Below are 20,482 nucleotides of genomic sequence, written 5' to 3' on the forward strand. Positions count from 1 at the left end.
GAAGAATACAGACAGGAAAATAGATTATTAACAGAACAAGAGGATCACAGGGGCCTTGAACCTCTTGTCTCCATGGACACGAGACTTTGTGAAGGATCACATCTGCTCATTGCTCTCTCTTCAGTTGCCCTTCCAACTTGCTCCTGAGCCCTCTGCCTCTCTCGTCAAGACCTGCAGTGGCGCCCCTGCTCCCCCAAAGCCCACACAGAGAGAGGGCGGCTGAGCCCAAGCACCCTCCTCCCTCTCCGTGAGCCGATCAGGGGGTGCCCCATGGCTACGCTCACGCCTGTTTTTAACCCACACTGACCTCCCTTGGTGCTCCCTCTCCAGCCATGGGTCGGATTGCCGTGTCTGTGTGGACAGCTCCCGAATGTACATTTCCAGTTGGACCTTATTCCCCTGAACTCCAAGCTTGAACAGCCAACGGGCGTGGTGAACATCCATCAGGCATCTCTCTACACTGGGCTTCCTGGACACAGAGTGGGAGGCAAGTGGGGAGACAGGGAGAAGGACAGCAAGTGTGAGTGAGGGAGTGACTGAGCTGGCACTGTCCCCAGAGACCACGGGACCTCGGGAGGCCTGTCCGCAGGGAAGAAAGGAAACAACGGACCCGCCAGCTCCCAGCTCCCTGGGCTGTCACTGCAAACCAGCGCGGACGGCAGACCAGCACTCGGGGCCGGCAGCGAGGCAGGTGCCCAGGAGAGGACCCAGCAGCACCAGGACCAAGTGTGGCCCCCTCCCCCCATGGAACCAAAGGACCAGGCCAGGACCCGGGCCTGAGCACGGGGCCTTCGGAAGCCAGGGGGCTGCTGTCCAGGAAGATCGGTGCTGACAGCCTTTACCATAAATGGCCAAGTTGGGGTCCTCCCATCGAAACTTGCCCCACCAGCACCTCCTATACCCGCTCCCCCAGCCCCTCAGAAACCCGTGCCCGCTCCAGTGGGCAAGATGGGTCTGAGGCACCACTGGGCTCCCTCTTCCCGGTTGCCACCTCTCCCATCTGTCAACCTTCGCTTCCTCCAAACCCTGCCGTTCTGAGTCTGCTCTTTCGAAGCCTCAGGCACTTGGACTTTAGTTGGATAACAGGTCACGGTCTTACCCCAGCGCGGCACCTGCGCGGTCCCCTCCACAGCGGCAGGGGGCACCCAGGGTGGCAACCCCCAGGGGCGCTCAGGCCGGTGCCGGGAGGGGTGAGCCGTGGAGGTGGAACAGGGCACCTCCCTCTCAGTCCTTCCACATGAGCATAGAGATGGTTTAAAATCCCACCCAAATGTAGGAGATGCGCTGGTCTCTGTAGAGTTTATGGTTGGTAAGTGCTAGCATCTGTGGTTAAGAACATTAGGAGGGTTCTGGATATTTTTCTTAAAGAGCATTACTAGTTCGCCCCAGCTGGTGTGGCTCAGTGGTTGAGCGTCGACCCATGAGCTAGGAGGTCACGGTCAGGGCACATGCCTGGGTTTCCCGGGCGACCCCCAGTAGCGGGCGTGCAGGAGGCAGCTGGTCCATGGTTCCTCTCTCATGACTGAAGTTCCTCTCTCTCTCTCTCCCTCTGCCTTCTTCTCTCTAAACATCAACACAAACATATCTTTAAAAATTCCCCCAGAGACAGCTTTAAAAATTAGAGCAGTTAAATGTCTAAAACTGCATTTAAACCTGAGCGTTTTAAAAATAAGATTTTGCTTTTCCCAGGGGTAGCACCTCATATTTGTGATACCTGGGCCTTCCGGGGGGCAGTTTACTCCCTCGCCCCCTCCCCCCCCCCCCCCCCCCCCCGCTGTGCTGGGCTGGGCTGGGCTCTGCACTCACCTTCCGGGAGGCGGGGCCTGCTGCGCTCTATCACAAGGGGCATAAGATGCCAAACTGTAAAGCGCAACAGCAAAGGAGGCGAGGAGGCCACTGTCAGAACAACCTTCCAACTCAGCATTTCAAGCAGGAAAGAAGCTTCCCCTCAGAGGTAACAAAATCATGAAATTATTTTCTCTACCGAGTGGGTTTCCTGTTAAATGAACACCACGTAACCGATGGAGAGGAAATAAATGGGCCACAGTCTCGGGGGGCAGGGGGGCCTTTTTCCTGCTCTGGGGGCCACAGCCTCTGGGCGGAACCAGGGAGCCGGCCCCTGGGGCGGAGTGCCAGCCCCCCACTTCGGACCACCCAGCACCGCCCGGGCTCAGCCGCAGGAGGCCCTGCCCACCCACTCCACGGCCACCCGGGGGTGGGAACAGGCCTGGCCGCTGCCCTCCTGTCCCCGCGCCCAAAGCTGCCACATGGGCTCAGTGCCCGCTTCCCCCTAAACTAGCGCTGGGCGGCAGGAGTCCTCCGGGCCTCAGTTTCCCCCGCAGCAGCGGGAACAGACCCCCTCCCTGCGGTTCTGTGGGGAGTGAGGTTTCTCGGTGAGAAGCTCAGCTCCTGGGAAAGGTGGTACAGGTCTGAGCCTGAGCCAGGCCAGCCCTTACCCGGGGGAGGGAAAGGAAAAAATCTTAGAGAAACACCTGATTTAACCTAAATGTAGCTTAGCGTCGCCACGAGGGGAAATTACAGGCCTGATGGGTGTTCTGCGAGCAGTTTATACAGGTGAGCTTAACAAAATAGCCAGCACGCCAAATATGTCTATTAATTTCTGTTGCCAAACAAAGAGGAAAATGGCACATTTGGGACTTTCGCGAGGAGAGGGAGCCATGGGTCGGCTCCTGAGAGCAATCCTGGCTTTGGTGTGTGGTGCTCAGATGTCCAGGCTCAGACCTGCGTTGCGGGCTCCCCAGTCACCCTCGGCCACAGACGCCTCTGCTCCTGTGAAAGGCTCTCCAGGTCCCGATGGACCGGGATGCAGTGGGAGTCCCGGGCAGTGGCGTCCTGGCCGCAGTGAGCCTGGTGTCCTCACTGGTGAGAAATCAGGGGACCCTGGCCACTCGCCTCTGCTGTCAGGAGATTATGCCGCCCTTAGTCCCATGAGATTAGGTCAGAGGAGAGCCTGGAACGTGTCTGCTTAGGGGTTTCATCCGGCGACTTTGCTGTCCCTATGGGCTGTGTTCTGGAAATGGGGCCCAAGACAGCCCAGGTGGGGGGCCGCCTGCTCCTGCTCCTGACCTGCCTTGGGGAGGGTGGGTTCCGCTCTGCCCTGCGCACGTCCGCTGCACCCACACCCATAGCTGCCCTTGTGTTCCCATCCATCTTCACATCGCCCCCCTGCGCAGGGAGAGGAGGGTGTCTGGCTGTGTGGGGACAGAGTTACTAAGGGGCAGTCTGCCGGAATGCCCGCCCGACAGGCCCCTGTCCTGTACACACCTGCTTTCTGCTTTTGAATCAGACCGAGGCTGATGCGGAGGTGCCCCTGGCTTGGGGAGGTCACCCTGAGGCTCTCAGCGCTTCAGTGTCAGAGCCTGTAGCCTAGGCTTACGTCTGAAATCCTGCAGCCCATGACCGCGCTCAGGCCGCAAAGCCGGTGTGGCACGCAGGATCCTGATCTAATGTCCCCGGGGGCCCTGTCCATGGCCGCAGGCGGGCTCCGCCCACGGGGTCCTAACTCAGCCAGCGCTGTGCCCTCATCACTGTGTTTCCTGCTTAGTCCCCGTCCTCTGAGGAAGTGGACGGTGCTCCCTTCTGCTCCCCAGGAATCCGGCCCGCAGTGCGGCGAAGACTCTGTTGAAAGGCTGTATGAACAAATTAAATTAAACATTCATAGAACTTGGCCGCAACCTCAACCACTCCATCTAAGTGATGTTTTCCGCTGATACCCTTAGACAGTGCATCCCAAGTGGTTCCCGGTCGAGACCACGAGGTTTCCCTGACTCTGTGGGAAGCTGTCGGACACAAGTGTTCAGTCAAACCCCTCACCTTAGTCCGAGGTGGCGGCCGTGGCTCCGACGTCTCCGCAGTGCTGTCCGTCCAAGGGGAGGCAGGCGTCGGGGCCTCGGCCGCCTCACGGCCTGGAACCAGGGACCAGGAGCTGTGCCAACGGCCCTCTTGAGGGCTGGCCAGGGCAGGCGGGCTGTGGGTGCCCCGAGCGAGGTGAGTCCGAGGCCCCACATCAGCTCTAAGCTGGTTGCTCCGCAGCCTCCCAGCAGTTACTTTGCTCAGCGGCTCCCATCTTACAGCTCCCCCCCCTCACGCTGCATCTGGGTTTCACATTTAGAACGAGTGCTAACGAACAAATGCTGTATTGAGCCCAGACAAATATCCCCACCTTAAAACCTGCCCTGCTCCCCCAGCAGCCCTCCCCACGCATCCCTGTTGTCTCCGACAGCTCTGCTGGGGCCTGCACTGGGGGTGGGGCGTAGGGGAGGTGGGGGAGGCTGCGGCAGAGGGAGGGGTGCCCACCTGGGGCTGGCTGCCCGGACATGCTCATGGCGAGTGCTGAAGGTCTGTCTCCCATTTTCAATCTCGGGTCCCAACCGCACGGTTAGACCACCAGGTGGACCACGTCAGAGAAAAGCTCCTCCCCCAGGTGAGTGGGAATGAGAAGTGGCTGCATCCAACCCCGCGGGTCCCCGGACAGCTGGGCCGCACCTGCCAGGAGGGCAGGGGCCCGCCAGCAGGGAAAGGCCAGGCCTGGCTGGAAGACCCTGCTGCATCACCTGTATGGGCTGTATCCCCAGCAGCACGCTGCTCACCGAAGCCGTGGGTGGGGTGCAGGACACGCCCCAGATGCCGGGCCGTGGGGACCAAGCAATGCTGTGCTCCGTGCAGTCAGCGGGCCCGACCACAGCAGCAGCACCCTCTGGGCATCTGTTCAGAAGGCACTGTCCTAGCCCCACCCCGTGGCCTGGGCACAGGGAAGGCACTGCTGCTGGCTCCAGACCCCCTGCACCAGCAGGAAGCAACCCCCCCCCCAGCCCCCCAAGCCGCCGGGCCCTCCGTGGGATCCACGCCAGCAACAGAGAAACCCGCAGGCCGAGTGGGGCGGCAGGCCCTGGGCAGCAGGGGCCTTTGCCTGCTGGCAGCAGCTTCCCCGGGCCTCCCCCAAGGGTGGCTGCCACCAGCCCTGACTGGAAGCCCTGGAGCCACTGACCCCAGGTGACCCTGGCTCAGGCGCACTCGGCTCAGCTGACCGCCCTGGCGGTGGTGAAGGAGGCCCGTCCCCCATGGCCTCACGCCCCAGGGCCCTGGTGAGAACCAGGCTCCAGGTCTAAAAAGGGGTCCTGGGACCTCAGGAGGGAATAAGTTTAAAACCAAAGGCCTACTTCAGGTCTTCAACAAGTAATTCACCTCCAAAACCTTCACAGAGAAAGCAATAGAACTTGTTTCCATCATTTATTTATCAACATACATCCACATTCACATGAATTCGAGGTTGCAGGCTAGCCCCCCGAGGGTGCAAAGAGCTCAGCCCATGTGGCCACCGGTGGGCATCCCCCTCCCAGCACTACCAGCTGCCTGACATCCTCACAGCCTGCAGAGCCGGAAGCGTGGCTGTCCTTCACTGGCTACACCGGTGTGGAGTCACAGGCGGCACTGTGCCAGGCAGCGGTGCCTACAGGCCTGGCTACACCAGCTGTGCCAGTCCATGGTGCCTGCTGGCCTGGCTACACCAGCTGTGCCAGTCCACGGTGCCTGCTGGCCTGGCTACACCAGCTGTGCCAGTCCGAGGTGCCTGCAGGCCTGGCTACACCAGCTGTGCCAGTCCGCGGTGCCTGCAGGCCTGGCTACACCAGCTGTGCCAGTCCACGGTGCCTGCAGGCCTGGCTACACCAGCTGTGCCAGTCCGAGGTGCCTGCAGGCCTGGCTACACCAGCTGTGCCAGTCCGCGGTGCCTGCAGGCCTGGCTACACCAGCTGTGCCAGTCCGCGGTGCCTGCAGGCCTGGCTACACCAGCTGTGCCAGTCCGTGGTGCCTGCTGGACTGGCTACACCAGCTGTGCCAGTCCGCGGTGCCTGCTGGCCTGGCTACACCAGCTGTGCCAGTCCGCGGTGCCTGCAGGCCTGGCTACACCAGCTGTGCCAGTCCGCGGTGCCTGCAGGCCTGGCTACACCAGCTGTGCCAGTCCGCGGTGCCTGCAGGCCTGGCTACACCAGCTGTGCCAGTCCGCGGTGCCTGCTGGCCTGGCTACACCAGCTGTGCCAGTCTGCAGTGCCTGCAGGCCTTCTCACAGGAGCTCTGAAATGAACGGACCTCTCACATCGCTACAGACAGCAGCCAAATACAATCAGGTGGCATCCCAGGTGGGTAAGGTAAACAGTTATATTACTAACTCATTTTAAGCTCAAAATACTGCAATGAAAATAGCCTGCAAAACCCACATAAATTACACTGAAGGTCTGTACAGGGTTCCGAGGACACAAACAGCACTGTGCTCTCACAACATGGCTTCGTCCGGACCCAGCACCACTTCCCCTGAAAGCCAGGGCAGCGGGCACACACACACACAAGGCAACTAAAACCACTTCACAAAATACAACATCGCGTTGGTTTTTTTTAAGGCACGTTGTGTTTTAAAATGGGACTCCGGTTCCAGAAGCCGTGCTCACCAGGCCTGGCGGGGGGCAGCGCCCTGTTCCCGCCACTCTGGGGCTGAAGGGGCTAAAGCTGGCGGGCGGCGGCCAGCAGCTCCTGCATCCGCCCCAGCCGGCTGCCTGGCCAGGCCTGGCCCGAAGTTTTGCAACATTGGATCCACATGCAACAAGGTGGGCAGACGCCACCCATTCCCTTCAAAGCACGGGCAATGCCCACGACTCCTCCTCGGGAAAATGCAGACGACCTGGCATCACCGTTCACCCGGCGCCACAGGCTCAAAGCCCAAGGATGGCCACAGCGCAGCTCTGGGCGGAGCACGCGGCGGAGTGACTTCACCTGGCGGGGCGCCAACCGGCCCCGGGCGGGGCGCTGGGGGCTCACTTCTCGAGTGGCTGAAGTTTCCCAGGAGCGAGCCCCGCAGTCCTGACCCTCAGGCTTCCAGCTGGGCCTCGGCCTCCTCCACCTGCAGAGGGTCACTGTCCCCCAGCAGCTCGGTCTCCGGGACGGAGCCGTCCTCCTCCTCCGCCGCCTCGGGCACGGGGCTCTGGGCGCCGTCCTCCGGGCCGTCCCGCGCGTCCTCCGCGCCCTCTGCCAGCAGCGCCGCGCGCTCGGCCACCGACGTGTTGGAAGGCGCGGTGGTCACATACCCGGTGCTGGTGGAGCCGCTGCCGCTGTGGTGCGAGCCGGGCTTGGGCACCATCTGGGCAGGCACCTGCTGCGGGGCCATCTGCAGGGGGATCTGGACGGGGTAGAAGTTGGGCAGGTAGGCGCCGTAGGCCGGCACGGGCTGGTAGCCATTGACTGGGATGTAGAGCTGCGGAGGGGGCCCCAGGGGCCGGATCGGGCCCTTCACGGGGATGAATTGCGGCTGCGGGAAGGGCGGAGCCTTGGGCTTGGGGACCCCGTAGCGGGCGTTGCTGACGCTGACCGGGCTAGTGCTCAGCGAGCTGGTCTGCGTGGCGTTGCTGGCGCCCGAGGTCTGCGCCGAGCTGGTGTAGGCGGACAGGCCGCCCCAGGCGCGGAGCCGGCTGTGGATGTCCTTGAAGCGCGGCCGCCGGCCGGGGAACTCGCTCCAGCACTCAACCATCAGGGCATAGACCCAGGCGGGGCAGTCGTCGGGGCAGGGCAGCAGCTGCCGGCCGCGCACCAGCTCCACCACGTCCTGGTTGGAGTGCCCGCAGTAGGGCTGCAGGCCGTAGCTGAACACCTCCCACAGGACCACACCGTAGGCCCAGATGTCCGAGTCCACCGAGAACTTGCCGTACAGGATGGCCTCGGGCGACATCCAGCGCACCGGCAGCAGCGCGCTGCCCAGCAGCTGGTAGTAGTCGGCCGAGTACACCTCGCGGAACAGCCCCAGGTCCGAGATCTTCACGCTCAGCTTGTCGTCCACGAGCACGTTGCGGGTGGCCAGGTCCTTGTGCACCACGTGGTGGCTGGACAGGTACTCCATGCCGGCCGCGATCTGCGCCACCACGTGCACGAAGTCGGGCGGCTCCAGGGCCGACTTCACCGTGCGGTCGTCGTCCGTGCTGCCCACGTCGGAGTGCGGCGAGCGCATGACCAGGAACTCGTGGAGGTCGCCCTGCGGGCAGTAGCTGAAGACCATGCTGAGCGGCTGGCCCTGGGTCACCACGCCCAGCAGACAGACTAGGTTGGGGTGCTGCAGGCGCGCACGCAGCAAGGCCTCATGCCGGAACTCCTCCCGCAGCGGCCCCTCCGCCTTGTCCTTCAGCGTTTTGATGGCCACGGCCTGGGCGGGCTCCCCGGGCGCGGGGCCCAGCAGGCGGCCTCGGTAGGCCTTCCCGAAGCGGTCCTCCCCGAGCTCCTCCATGAACCTCACGGAGGACAAGCTAATCTCCTTGAGCTTGGCCTGCGGGAAGAGAAGCCGGTGAGACGTTCCTGCCACTGCAACCCGAGGGAAGAGGGGAGTTCTGGGGGCTGGAGGGCACCTGCTCGCCTGCCTGCTCCTGGCTCCCTGCCCCCACACTGCTCTCTGCTCTTAAGCACGCCCTCATGGCACAAGCTGCCTGAAACCTACGGATCCTCATCAGGCTGCAAACGATGCCCCAAGAGCAGCTGAGCACCAGGCAGCGGCTGCGAGAACACCTGTTCGCTGCACCTAACCAAGGAGTGCAGGCGTCCATCACCCAGGGAGACCTGGCTCTCTCCAGCCCCAGTGGGCGGCGACCTCTGCACTTTCAGAGCCCGTCCGGCTGCTCTCCTGGTGCTTCCTCTCAATTAGGTAATTTTCCACGGATGCACCACGTGAGTGAAATCCATGCGAACCTGCACCTCAGCTTCTACGGTTCTCGCCCTTCTGTGTCTGGCCCCCATCCTTCTGGGAGCTTCCCGGGCCCCAAGGGACTCCATGTCCCCCTTGCGGTCCAGCCACCCACCCCTGCCCTGAGCACTACGTGGCCCCTGGAAACAGAGCTGAAGGAGCCCCTCCCCTTCAGAGTCCGTGGCCCCCCAGGCGGAGCGGCCAAGCACCAGGGAGGGACTGGCACTGCTTTTGGTCCTCACCATCCTGACCCCCTGGGGTGGGGGCTGTCCCCACTTCCTCTACAAGACTGTTGGCTCCATCCTTCCCTGAAAATCACACGCAACCAAGCAAACCAACCATACCCCAGCTGAGCAGGAAGCAGGCCCAGCCCCTTAAAAATGCCATTTTGACCTCAGGTGGTGGGGCCCTGCCAAGCCTTCTGGTGCCCGGTGGGCACAGCAGAAGCTCTCGTGTGAGGGCGGCTCGGTGGGCTTGGGCCGAGGGTGCAGCCCGCTGCCAGGACGGGAGTTCCAACGCCCACTACGCATTCCCCGAGGGCACCAACGTGCTGGCATGTTTCAGAGAAGGAACAACAGAATGAAAGGCAGTTGAAGAGGTAAGTGTGGAGCGTGGAGCACGGTAAGGAAGCCGGAGGCAGGCGGAGCGGCGGCGAGACCTGCTTGTGCGGGCCCATGAGGGGCAGCTCCACGTCCTGGCTGGGCGACGCCATCAGCTGCCGGCGCGGGGGCGCGGCGGCCGACGCCTTCTGCTTGTTGCGGCACATGCAGACCAGGAAGAAGAGGCAGGCGACCACCAGGGGGATGGCGATGCTGGGCACCAGGATGTACAGGATGCCCATCCTGCTGCCGTCCTGGGGGCCTGTGGGCGGCAAGGCATCCGTGAGCTTCAGAAAACATCGCCTTTAACAGCCCCTCCCACCTCCAACCGCAACATTTAAGCACATGAGGGAATCGGGTCAGCTGCACGAAGGACAAAATTACAGCCCAGCCTGAAAAGCAAGGGCGATGCACACTACACACCGCGGAATGGGCCCTGAGCCACCCCTGGGAGCAATGGGAATGCGGGCACCGACAGGTGGCTCCCAGCTCCCACCCCGGCTTTCACTGCGCACCCCCCTGGAGACAGCTGCGGCCAGGTTCATGTTCATGAAACCCTGTCCTCAGTGAAGGAAGCTCAGGACTGGGATTAGAAATGACCTGTTCTTCATCCCGTACACTAGGATGGGCCACAGTTTTTAATATCAGTATGTTCTCTTAGGACAGTGATGGCGAACCTATGACACGCGAACTCATTTTTTTGGTTGATTTTTCTTTGTTGAGTGGCATTTAAATATATAAAATAAATATCAAAAATATGTCTTTGTTTTACTATGGTTGCAAATATCAAAAAATTTCTATATGTGACACGGCACCAGAGTTAAGTTAGGGTTTTTCAAAATGCTGACACGCCGAGCTCAGAAGGTTCGCCATCACTGTGACTTAGGACAATGACTAGAAGAGCATTTAAGTGGCACCGACCAACCAGGGACCCAGGCAGCAGGGGCACAGAATCCGGAAGTGCCATCCTGCAGGGCCAGGAGGGAAACAGCGCTCTGCCCCCCCCCCTGCAGGGCCAGGAGCAGCGGCCCCAGAGTACGCACATGGGCGCGGTGCCCTGTGACCAGTGGACAATGAGCTTTCCTCCTGGAAGGTGATAAGCAGTTTCTGGCCAACAGTCTCTGGAGGAGCTAATCCACCTCTACCGCCACTACAGTCACACAGCCGTGTCCCAGACCCGGCCTGGCCTCCCGGCTCCCAGATGATATAAGGCCACACAGGCCGCTCCGGGCCTCCGGGGGCAGGTGGTCTAGAAGCCCCGGGCAGGGCAACTCAGTTTTCATCACCAGGGCTCGGGGAGCATCCACAGCCTCAGGCCACCGCCAGAGGAGTGAGCCCGCCCAAACACGGGTATGACATTTATCTTATCGTTATCTTTTTAAAATTACACTCAGCCGATTTGGCTCAGTGGTTAGAGTGTCGGCCCACAGACTGAGGGATCTCGGGTTCGATTCTGGTCCGGGGCACGTACCTCAGTGGCAGGCTCGACCCCTGGTCCCAGTCAGGGTGTGTGCAGGCGGCAACCGATCCCTCCCCCCGTCTACTCTCCTTAAAGATCAATGGGGAGAATATCCTCGGGAGAGGATTAACAAAAATAAACAAACAAATAAAATCACAAACAGCCCGTGCGTGTTAACAGCTGTACTATTTCTAACAGCCCACGTCACCAAAGGCTATGCCACGGCCGAGAGGTTGCTGTCCCCCTGACTTTAAGTTGAACACGGAATAACAATATTCAACAATTTTTATACATAGAAGCGTCAGTTTCATAAAATAGAAGTTTTAGTTCATAGAGTCACATCATCCACATCCCGCTTCTGGTTTTGTGGCAGAAAAATGGACCTGGCGCTGCTCTCAGGACAGACAGCTCCGGGCGCCCCCTGGTGGCCATGCATTAGCCTGTGTACCACCCGTCCCTACAGGCAAACAACTTGTCTGCTTCTTATTCAGCCGTTACCAGTAATTCTGTAACAAATATCCTTGCATTTCTGCCCTCTAGCTACAAATATTTCTGCAATATAAGATCCCTACAATTTCTGGGTCAAAGAACATGCATTTTTTCCCTTTATGTTTTGATTTTGTTTTAACTACAAAAGTAATAGCTACTCATTATAACAACGTTTTATATTTTAATGTATTTGTAAGTCATGGGAAATCACTGCTAAAAGTTTGATGTGCATCTTCCCCAAACTTCACCCTGAAATATGTGCAAGTGCATGCATGCACACACGTGCACACATACATGCATGCACACACGTGCACACATACATGCATGCACACACGCGCACACATACATGCATGCACACACACGCACACACACAGAGCTTTCTTTCTTTTTGTTTTTCTGAAAACAGAAAGGGAAGAGAAAGGAGGTAAGAGGCGGGAGGGACAGAACACAGCTAATGGCTGCACCTTGCTCCTGCTCCTGCACCGATCATGCACATCCTTGCAGGACACTCTCAGAGCCAGTAGCCCTCCACCGCGTAGCTGTGCGGTAATCTAACTGACATCTCCACGCCTGACGTTTACTCCGCAGTGAACATGCTGCTGAAGATGTGCTGGGCGGCCAAGCAGTGGGCGTGGCAGGTCTGGACCCGCAGCACAGGATGCAGGCTGGAGGCAGGCCAGCCTCACTGCCGCTGGCAGAGGCTTCTGGGCGTCTGGTGAGCCTCGGTGCGCTTCACCCATTCCCTCCCGATCAGTCTTCTCCTGGTGATTTCCCTCCAACCCTCTACTCCAGGCTCCAAAATGGAAAACTCAGGAGCAGCCCGACCTCAGGGATCCAGCCGAGTGGAGCTGGTGGGAGTAAATGTTGGAATACAGGATAATGTTTGCAGAGTTTGCAACCATTAACGCCAAGGTCTTCTCCTTTTCATAATCCAAAAGAGAAACTGCAAGGCCAATGGGTAAGAGATATACGTTCTAATTTTCTCTCATTCTGCTGAGCTGCGTGGGAGCTGGGGAGACAGGCAGGGCCCGCTCAGACCCTGGCGAGGAGCTGCCTCCCGGGGCCCCAGCTAACACTGGGAAATGCCAAGTAATAATATTGATGGAGAAGCAAGATGCATACTGAATGTCCCAGGACCATGCACAGGAAAAGGGCTGACAGGAGCCAAATGCAAACAGTGAGGAAATTAGGGGTGATTTGCACGTGACTCTTCAGACTTTTCTATGATGTAAAACGTGCTATAATGACAAGCTATTACTTTTATAACCAGCAACAGTTTTACATAAAACAAGCGATCGTGGCCATGGAGGGGGCGGTGACAGCACCAGCCCCTGGGCCAGGGCAAACCAAGTGCACGCAACGGAGAGAACCTACTGCATGGGGGCACGTCGCACAGCTCCATGGGCACGTTCTTGTTCTTCGTGAAGCACCAGGGCCCTTCCATCTGCCCTCCGGGGTTCCGGCAGTAGGCGTGCCCCCCGCCGAGCTCCGGGAAGTCTGCACTGCTCAGGTGGTGGCTGTGGGGGTGCTGCAGAGCCCACGGCTGGCACTGGTGCCCTGACTTGGTGGTGCTCGCCGTCCCTCGGTAGTCCGTGCCCGAGCCGTTGTAGCACTGATGGTCTGAGAGGGGAGAGAGGTTAGGAGCCGATGGAGAGCAGCAGCCCCGCTCGGGGAGAGCACCTCAGGCTTTAGGACACCGAGCCAGTAGCCCGCAGGCACTCAAACTGGGGTATCCAATGACAGAGGCTTGTATATTAAAAATAATTTAACAAAGCCTCAAATTCTCTAATTCAACTGGGGTGCACCAGGGACATATGTGGGGAAGGAAAGTTGCCAGAAGTGATCCCACGACCCTGGAACCAACTTTGGGACCCACACCCGGCACCCCCACTCCGGCATGAGCTCAGCCAGCCGCGTGTTCACCGGCTCCGGAAGCAAAGCCAAACTGCAGGAGAGGGGCTGCCAGCTGGCCACCCTCAGACCCCTCACCAGGGAGCACGGCTCGGCTCCGCCTGGGGGTGGGGGGACCCCCCTCTCCCAGCCAGGCCTGGGGTTAGGAGTTACTATTCGCATGTAACAGGTGGAAGGATGTTTAAGCATCTTGTCCGACGTCGCACCGAGTAAGCCCTGCAGCCAGGATTAGGGAGCGCAGCAGGCCAGCGAGCCCCGCCCACTCGGGGAAGCCCTGGCCTAAGGAAGGACCAGCCTCTGCCCTGGTGCCCTGCCGGCCGAGCCTCTGTGTTTGTGGCCGGCAGGCTGGCAGGCAGATTACTCCGCCGCAGGGAATGGTGTCTGAGGCTGGGGGAGGTGGTGACTTACTGGTGTCCCAAGGACAGGCAGGGGCCAGCTCGGTGTGGCCTGGGCTGCCCGGTACCCTGCTCTGGAGCCCTCCCGCAGGCCCTACTGGAAGGAGGGGCCCTGGGCCGGGACTCACAGCGGCCCAGCCGCTCGGCTGGGATGCCGATGCGCATGCAGTCGGCGGCGGCGGGGCTGTCGGGCATGGGCAGCGCCTCGCACTTGGGCAGCTGCAGCCGCATGAGGATGAGCGGGTTGGAGCGCGCGATGGTGTACTCCTGGCGGCACAGGTCGCTCTCCAGCACCTCGCACTCGTCGCGGCACAGCTCGCGCGGCTTGGGCGCCCGTGACCGCGCGTCACACAGCGGGAACACGAAGTGGCAGAAGGACGGGATGGCAAACTGGGAGCACTGGTCCGACAGGTGCGTGGAGGTGCCGATCATGGTGAAGGCGGCTGCGGAAGCAGGAGAGCGTCAGGGGGTGTCCCTGCCCTGCCCGCCGGCGCCCCTCCACCCTGCCCGCCAGCGCCCGCCCCATCTTCACTCCCAAGGCTCTCACAGGGGCTGAGCCCGGGCAACACCAAGCCGCCCTGATTTGAACCAGACAGAAGGTTCTAGGCTACACTTACAAGCAGCAAAGGTAGAACAAAAAAGAAGGGGAACTAGGCCCAGGACCCCATCCAGCTGGTGCTGCTTCGTGACAGGAAGCGCCCACTGCGGACCCAGGGGCCACGTCCTTGGGCCCTGCTAGAACCTGGGCTCTGCAAGTGGAGTGCCTGTCGCCCCATGAGGCCTTGGGGGGGAGGCGTAGGCGGCTTCTACTAGGAGAGGCTGGGAAGGAGGTGTAAGGGCCAGGCCTCTCTCCCCGTATCCCGCCCGCGGGCAAGATCACAGCAGCGGGGGAGGCCTTCGTGGGATGAAGGGGAGCAAGTCGTATACCCGGTCAGCAGCCCTGGGCAATGCAGCACAGGAGTGGGTGCGGGAGCAGCAGAGGAAGGGGATGCCTCGGGCAGGGGTGCTGGCAGTGAGGGGAGGTGTGGCAGAGGGCGGGCTTGCACAGGGCGAGGTCTGTGAGAAGGAGGAGCGGAGAAGCAGCCCTCAAAGGGGGTCTGCAGGTTTGCTTTTTAGGGGCAAGACATGCCAGGATGGAGTGATGGGGCCGAAGCAGTCCAGGGGAAGAACTTGACGCCTGGCATGGAGGAACGGGGGGCTGGAGGGGAGGCTGCCACACTCGGGGCCCAAAGGAAGGCACCAGCCAGAAGGTCCACCCACCTTGACCTGCAGAGGACCTGCTGATAAGGACCTGACCTTGGACAGCAAAAGAGAGAGAGGCCCCCCTCCCTACACACCCGGCGGGGGAGGTGGGAATTTAGTCCCTGGGCTGCCCCAGCTCCACCCACTTGTACTGTCCCGTTTGTCCAGCAGGCAGCGCTGCTGGCCCCCTTTCCCCCAGGAGAGGGACCAGGCACCAGGGCAGGCTCCGGGTCAGAGTGCTGGGCCCTGCCCAGGCATTTACTGTAGGAAAGCTGTCATGCAGCCCCTTCCTGGGCCCGTGTCAAGTGGTTTGTGGAGACCCCACGGGGAATGAAAGCCCACACGGAGCCTGTAAAACAGCAAGTGAAGAACAGCCCACAGATTGAGGCAACAGCTGTGTCCACACAGGGCACTGGCGCTCCTGCCAGACCCTCTGCGCTGTGCGGTGACGCCGCCCTCCGCCCTCCTGGTCACTTCTGGCTGATGTTACAGTTGAGGAACAGAGACTGGCCAAAGAACCAGGTGTGCATAGCTCAGCCCCATCCTGCGGAGCTGGTGCTGCCTGGAGGGCGGCTGCCCGAGAAAGCAAACCTGGCATTTCTCTTGGGGTGATGGGCCATAGGCTGTCCCGGCTGACTCTTGTAGGATCTTCCCTCCCCGCCCCCCAGCCCCCCAGACATCTCAAGTGAGGGCTCATTTCTGAAAGTGTGGTTCCAGGTGCTGGGACATCGAACAACTCCGGTCCTGGCTACTCTCACCCGCGCCCTGCACGGCACCCGAAGGTTCCTGGGAGCCCACTCGTGGGGAGCCCGAGTCCCGGGACTGGTTCTGTGGAGCACGCTCTCCAGACGGAGCACCACGCTGAGGGTTGCGGGGCCAGGAGGTCTAGAGCGCCCTCCAATTTATCCTTTCATAAACCCACGCATCTGGAGAATCCTCGTCCTAAACCTTTACCTAAAGCTGCTATAAGGCAGATCAGTCTGATTAGATGGCCGTGTTGCTTAATTCTTTAAACGATTCCTGAAGAAATAACCGAGGAGCCTTGAGTCAGTGTCTGCCAACTAGCGGACTGTGAAATTAATTCTGGAGTCTGGAGCTGGCATTTCAAAAGGTAATTAGAACAGAGGGTGTCAGAGTGCTGGGTTCATACTAAGGGTGTGATCAACTTTTTCCTTTTTTTAATGTTTTATTGACTTTTAGATAGAGAAGGGAGAGGGAGAGAGAGAGAAACATTGATGAGAGAGAAACATTGATTGGCTGCCTCCTGTATGCTCCCTATTGGGGATCGAGCCTGCAAGCTGGGCATGTGCCCTGACTGGGAATCGAAGGGGTGACCTCTGGGTGCCTGGGTCGATGCTCCACCACTGAGCCACACCGGCAGGGGCCCAACTTTTAATGAAATAAAACTGAAGGGAAAAGTCTAAGTGCACGGCTTTTATAAGGGTGACTGCTGTCTCCTGTAACACATTTCGACTCTGAAATACATGTGTGCGCACGCTAAGTCAAGATGCAAAGTATACCGTTTACTGTGTGTTGTGGTCAAAAGGTTGAGAAGTGCTGCTTTAAATGGCATAAAGACTTCTCCAATGAGACAGTAAGGTTTTCAAACCATTCTCACCACTGGACCAAGATGGCGCCGCCCAGGACGCTGCAGGTCCCACCCTGGCCCTGTCCTCGGGGGGCTCTGGGACGACGGGCCAGGCAGACCTTCTGTGACCATGACCTTAGACCCTACAGACCGAGGGTAAAGGCAAGGCCAGAGTTGGCCTCAGTGTGGAGGGCATTTCAACGGCACCTGCGTGGGTTTCTGCCTGAGAGCTGATGACAGAGCGAGGCAGTGAGGCCAGGAAGCAGAACTCCCCCCCCACCCCCAACCCGCCAACCCCGCCCAGGCCCAGCAGGTGTTAGAAACCCACTCTCCGCCGCCCACACGCACTAGCTCAGACGCACACGCAGGAGGAGCATTTCAGGGCAAACACGGCGGCCATTGCTTCTAAAAAGGCCCCTTTCTGTGGCAGGAGCCATGGAGCCGCCGGACACCCGGCCGCGTCGGTCTGGCAGGGACAGGCTGTCCTACCTGTGATCCGGTTCTCGATCTCCCCCTGCATCTGCAGCGAGTCCACATAGATGGTCCGGTTCCCGATGAAGCGCGCGCAGGCGATGCCCCGGTACGGCTGGCAGAAGCCGTCCTCGTGGTCGTCGTCTCTGGGAAAACACACCGCGGGTAAGCGCACCGGAAGCTGCCGGGTGCCCCCGAGAATTTTCCCTTTTAAATCTGGCATCTTAGGGTCTAGCCATCTTCTTCCTTGTAATTACCCAAATGAATGGAGAGCTCACGGCCACACAAACCCCACGCCGAGGTTTGCAGCCGCTTCACCCAGAACACTAAACCGGGGAGCCTCTGAATGCCCTTCCGCAGGCCCATCCACACAGCGGAATATTATTCAGCGACAAAAACATGGCCTGGCGGGCCTTACACGCGTATGGCGAAGTGAAAGCAGCCACTCTGGAAAGGCTGCGTCCTGGATGCTTCCAAGTCCAGAACATTCTGGAAAAGGCGAAACCACGGAGACAGTAAAACCCAGTGGTTGCCAGGGACACAGAGGCAGAGCACAGGGAATGTTAAGACAGTGCAGCGAGTCTGAATGACACTGTAACGGTGGGCAAACCCCCACAGTACAGAGAGCCAGTCTAGACTAAGCACCCAGTGTACATCCGTGAGTGTGCAGGACCAGTCAGTAACACTGCACCAGCTGCTCAGCGATGGGGACAGTGAGTGTGCTAGAACCAGTCAGTAACACTGCACCAGCTGCTCAGCGATGGGGACAGTGAGTGTGCTAGAACCAGTCAGTACCACTGCACCAGCTGCTCAGCGATGGGGACAGTGAGTGTGCTAGAACCAGTCAGTAACACTGCACCAGCTGCTCAGCGATGGGGACAGTGAGTGTGCAGGACCAGTCAGTAACACTGCACCAGCTGCTCAGCGATGGGGACAGTGAGTGTGCTAGAACCAGTCAGTAACACTGCACCAGCTGCTCAGCGATGGGGACAGTGAGTGTGCTAGAACCAGTCAGTACCACTGCATCAGCTGCTCAGCGATGGGGACAGTGAGTGTGCTAGAACCAGTCAGTAACACTGCACCAGCTGCTCAGCGATGGGGACAGTGAGTGTGCTAGAACCAGTCAGTACCACTGCATCAGCTGCTCAGCGATGAGGACAGTGAGTGTGCAGGACCAGTAACACTGCATCAGCTGCTCAGCGATGGGGACAGTGAGTGTGCTAGACCAGTCAGTACCACTGCACCAGCTGCTCAGCGATGGGGACAGTGAGTGTGCAGGACCGCAGTCAGTACCACTGCACCAGCTGCTCAGCGATGGGGACAGTGAGTGTGCAGGACCAGTCAGTACCACTGCATCAGCTGCTCAGCGATGGGGACAGTGAGTGTGCTAGAACCAGTCAGTAACACTGCATCAGCTGCTCAGCGATGGGGACAGTGAGTGTGCAGGACCGCAGTCAGTAACACTGCACCAGCTGCTCAGCGATGCGGACAGTGAGTGTGCTAGAACCAGTCAGTACCACTGCATCAGCTGCTCGGTGATGCGGACAGTGAGTGTGCTAGAACCAGTCAGTAACACTGCACCAGCTGCTCAGCGATGGGGACAGTGAGTGTGCTAGAACCAGTCAGTACCACTGCATCAGCTGCTCAGCGATGGGGACAGTGAGTGTGCTAGAACCAGTCAGTAACACTGCACCAGCTGCTCAGTGATGGGGACAGTGAGTGTGCAGGACCAGTCAGTACCACTGCATCAGCTGCTCAGCGATGCGGACAGTGAGTGTGCTAGAACCAGTCAGTACCACTGCATCAGCTGCTCAGCGATGGGGACAGTGAGTGTGCAGGACCAGTAACACTGCATCAGCTGCTCAGCGATGGGGACAGTGAGTGTGCTAGAACCAGTCAGTAACACTGCATCAGCTGCTCAGCGATGGGGACAGTGAGTGTGCAGGACCGCAGTCAGTAACACTGCACCAGCTGCTCAGCGATGGGGACAGTGAGTGTGCTAGAACCAGTCAGTAACACTGCATCAGCTGCTCAGTGATGCGGACAGTGAGTGTGCAGGACCAGTAACACTGCATCAGCTGCTCAGCGATGGGGACAGTGAGTGTGCTAGAACCAGTCAGTAACACTGCATCAGCTGCTCAGCGATGGGGACAGTGAGTGTGCAGGACCAGTAACACTGCATCAGCTGCTCAGCGATGGGGACAGTGAGTGTGCTAGAACCAGTAACACTGCATCAGCTGCTCAGCGATGGGGACAGTGAGTGTGCTAGAACCAGTCAGTAACACTGCATCAGCTGCTCAGCGATGGGGACAGTGAGTGTGCAGGACCAGTAACACTGCATCAGCTGCTCAGCGATGCGGACAGTGAGTGTGCTAGAACCAGTCAGTACCACTGCATCAGCTGCTCAGCGATGCGGACAGTGAGTGTGCAGGACCAGTAACACTGCATCAGCTGCTCAGCGATGCGGACAGTGAGTGTGCAGGACCAGTAACACTGCATCAGCTGCTCAGCGATGCGGACAGTGAGTGTGCTAGAACCAGTAACACTGCATCAGCTGCTCAGCGATGGGGACAGTGAGTGTGCTAGAACCAGTCAGTACCACTGCATCAGCTGCTCAGCGATGCGGACAGTGAGTGTGCAGGACCAGTAACACTGCATCAGCTGCTCAGCGATGCGGACAGTGAGTGTGCTAGAACCAGTCAGTACCACTGCATCAGCTGCTCAGCGATGGGGACAGTGAGTGTGCTAGAACCAGTCAGTAACACTGCATCAGCTGCTCAGCGATGGGGACAGTGAGTGTGCAGGACCGCAGTCAGTAACACTGCACCAGCTGCTCAGCGATGGGGACAGTGAGTGTGCTAGAACCAGTCAGTAACACTGCATCAGCTGCTCAGTGATGCGGACAGTGAGTGTGCAGGACCAGTAACACTGCATCAGCTGCTCAGCGATGGGGACAGTGAGTGTGCTAGAACCAGTCAGTACCACTGCATCAGCTGCTCAGCGATGGGGACAGTGAGTGTGCAGGACCAGTAACACTGCATCAGCTGCTCAGCGATGCGGACAGTGAGTGTGCTAGAACCAGTCAGTACCACTGCATCAGCTGCTCAGCGATGCGGACAGTGAGTGTGCAGGACCAGTAACACTGCATCAGCTGCTCAGCGATGCGGACAGTGAGTGTGCTAGAACCAGTCAGTACCACTGCATCAGCTGCTCAGCGATGGGGACAGTGAGTGTGCTAGAACCAGTCAGTAACACTGCATCAGCTGCTCAGCGATGGGGACAGTGAGTGTGCAGGACCAGTAACACTGCATCAGCTGCTCAGCGATGGGGACAGTGAGTGTGCTAGAACCAGTCAGTAACACTGCATCAGCTGCTCAGCGATGGGGACAGTGAGTGTGCAGGACCGCAGTCAGTAACACTGCATCAGCTGCTCAGCGATGCGGACAGTGAGTGTGCTAGAACCAGTCAGTAACACTGCATCAGCTGCTCAGCGATGCGGACAGTGAGTGTGCAGGACCGCAGTCAGTACCACTGCATCAGCTGCTCAGCGATGGGGACAGTGAGTGTGCAGGACCAGTAACACTGCATCAGCTG

The 20,482-nt window shown here is 59.4% G+C and overlaps 1 protein-coding gene across 1 annotated transcript in view; it reads right to left on the reverse strand.

The window, feature by feature from the left end:
• Positions 1 to 5,819: 5,819 nt before the first annotated feature.
• The window catches only part of ROR2 (receptor tyrosine kinase like orphan receptor 2), a 196,489-nt gene continuing 181,826 nt past the window's right edge, over positions 5,820 to 20,482 (reverse strand). The window contains exons 5-9 of the mRNA XM_070400902.1: positions 16,907 to 17,034; positions 13,716 to 14,030; positions 12,656 to 12,901; positions 9,393 to 9,595; positions 5,820 to 8,323 (exon numbers count right to left, since the gene is read on the reverse strand). Of these exons, the coding sequence (XP_070257003.1) occupies positions 6,881 to 8,323; positions 9,393 to 9,595; positions 12,656 to 12,901; positions 13,716 to 14,030; positions 16,907 to 17,034 (2,335 nt within the window). The 3' untranslated portion in view covers positions 5,820 to 6,880. The remainder of the gene's footprint in view (positions 8,324 to 9,392; positions 9,596 to 12,655; positions 12,902 to 13,715; positions 14,031 to 16,906; positions 17,035 to 20,482) is intronic.

Source organism: Myotis yumanensis, unplaced genomic scaffold (genome assembly GCF_028538775.1).
Source record: "Myotis yumanensis isolate MYYU_CA2020_CCGP unplaced genomic scaffold, mMyoYum1.0.hap1 SCAF_21, whole genome shotgun sequence".
In the NCBI taxonomy this organism is placed as follows: Eukaryota; Metazoa; Chordata; class Mammalia; order Chiroptera; family Vespertilionidae; genus Myotis; species Myotis yumanensis.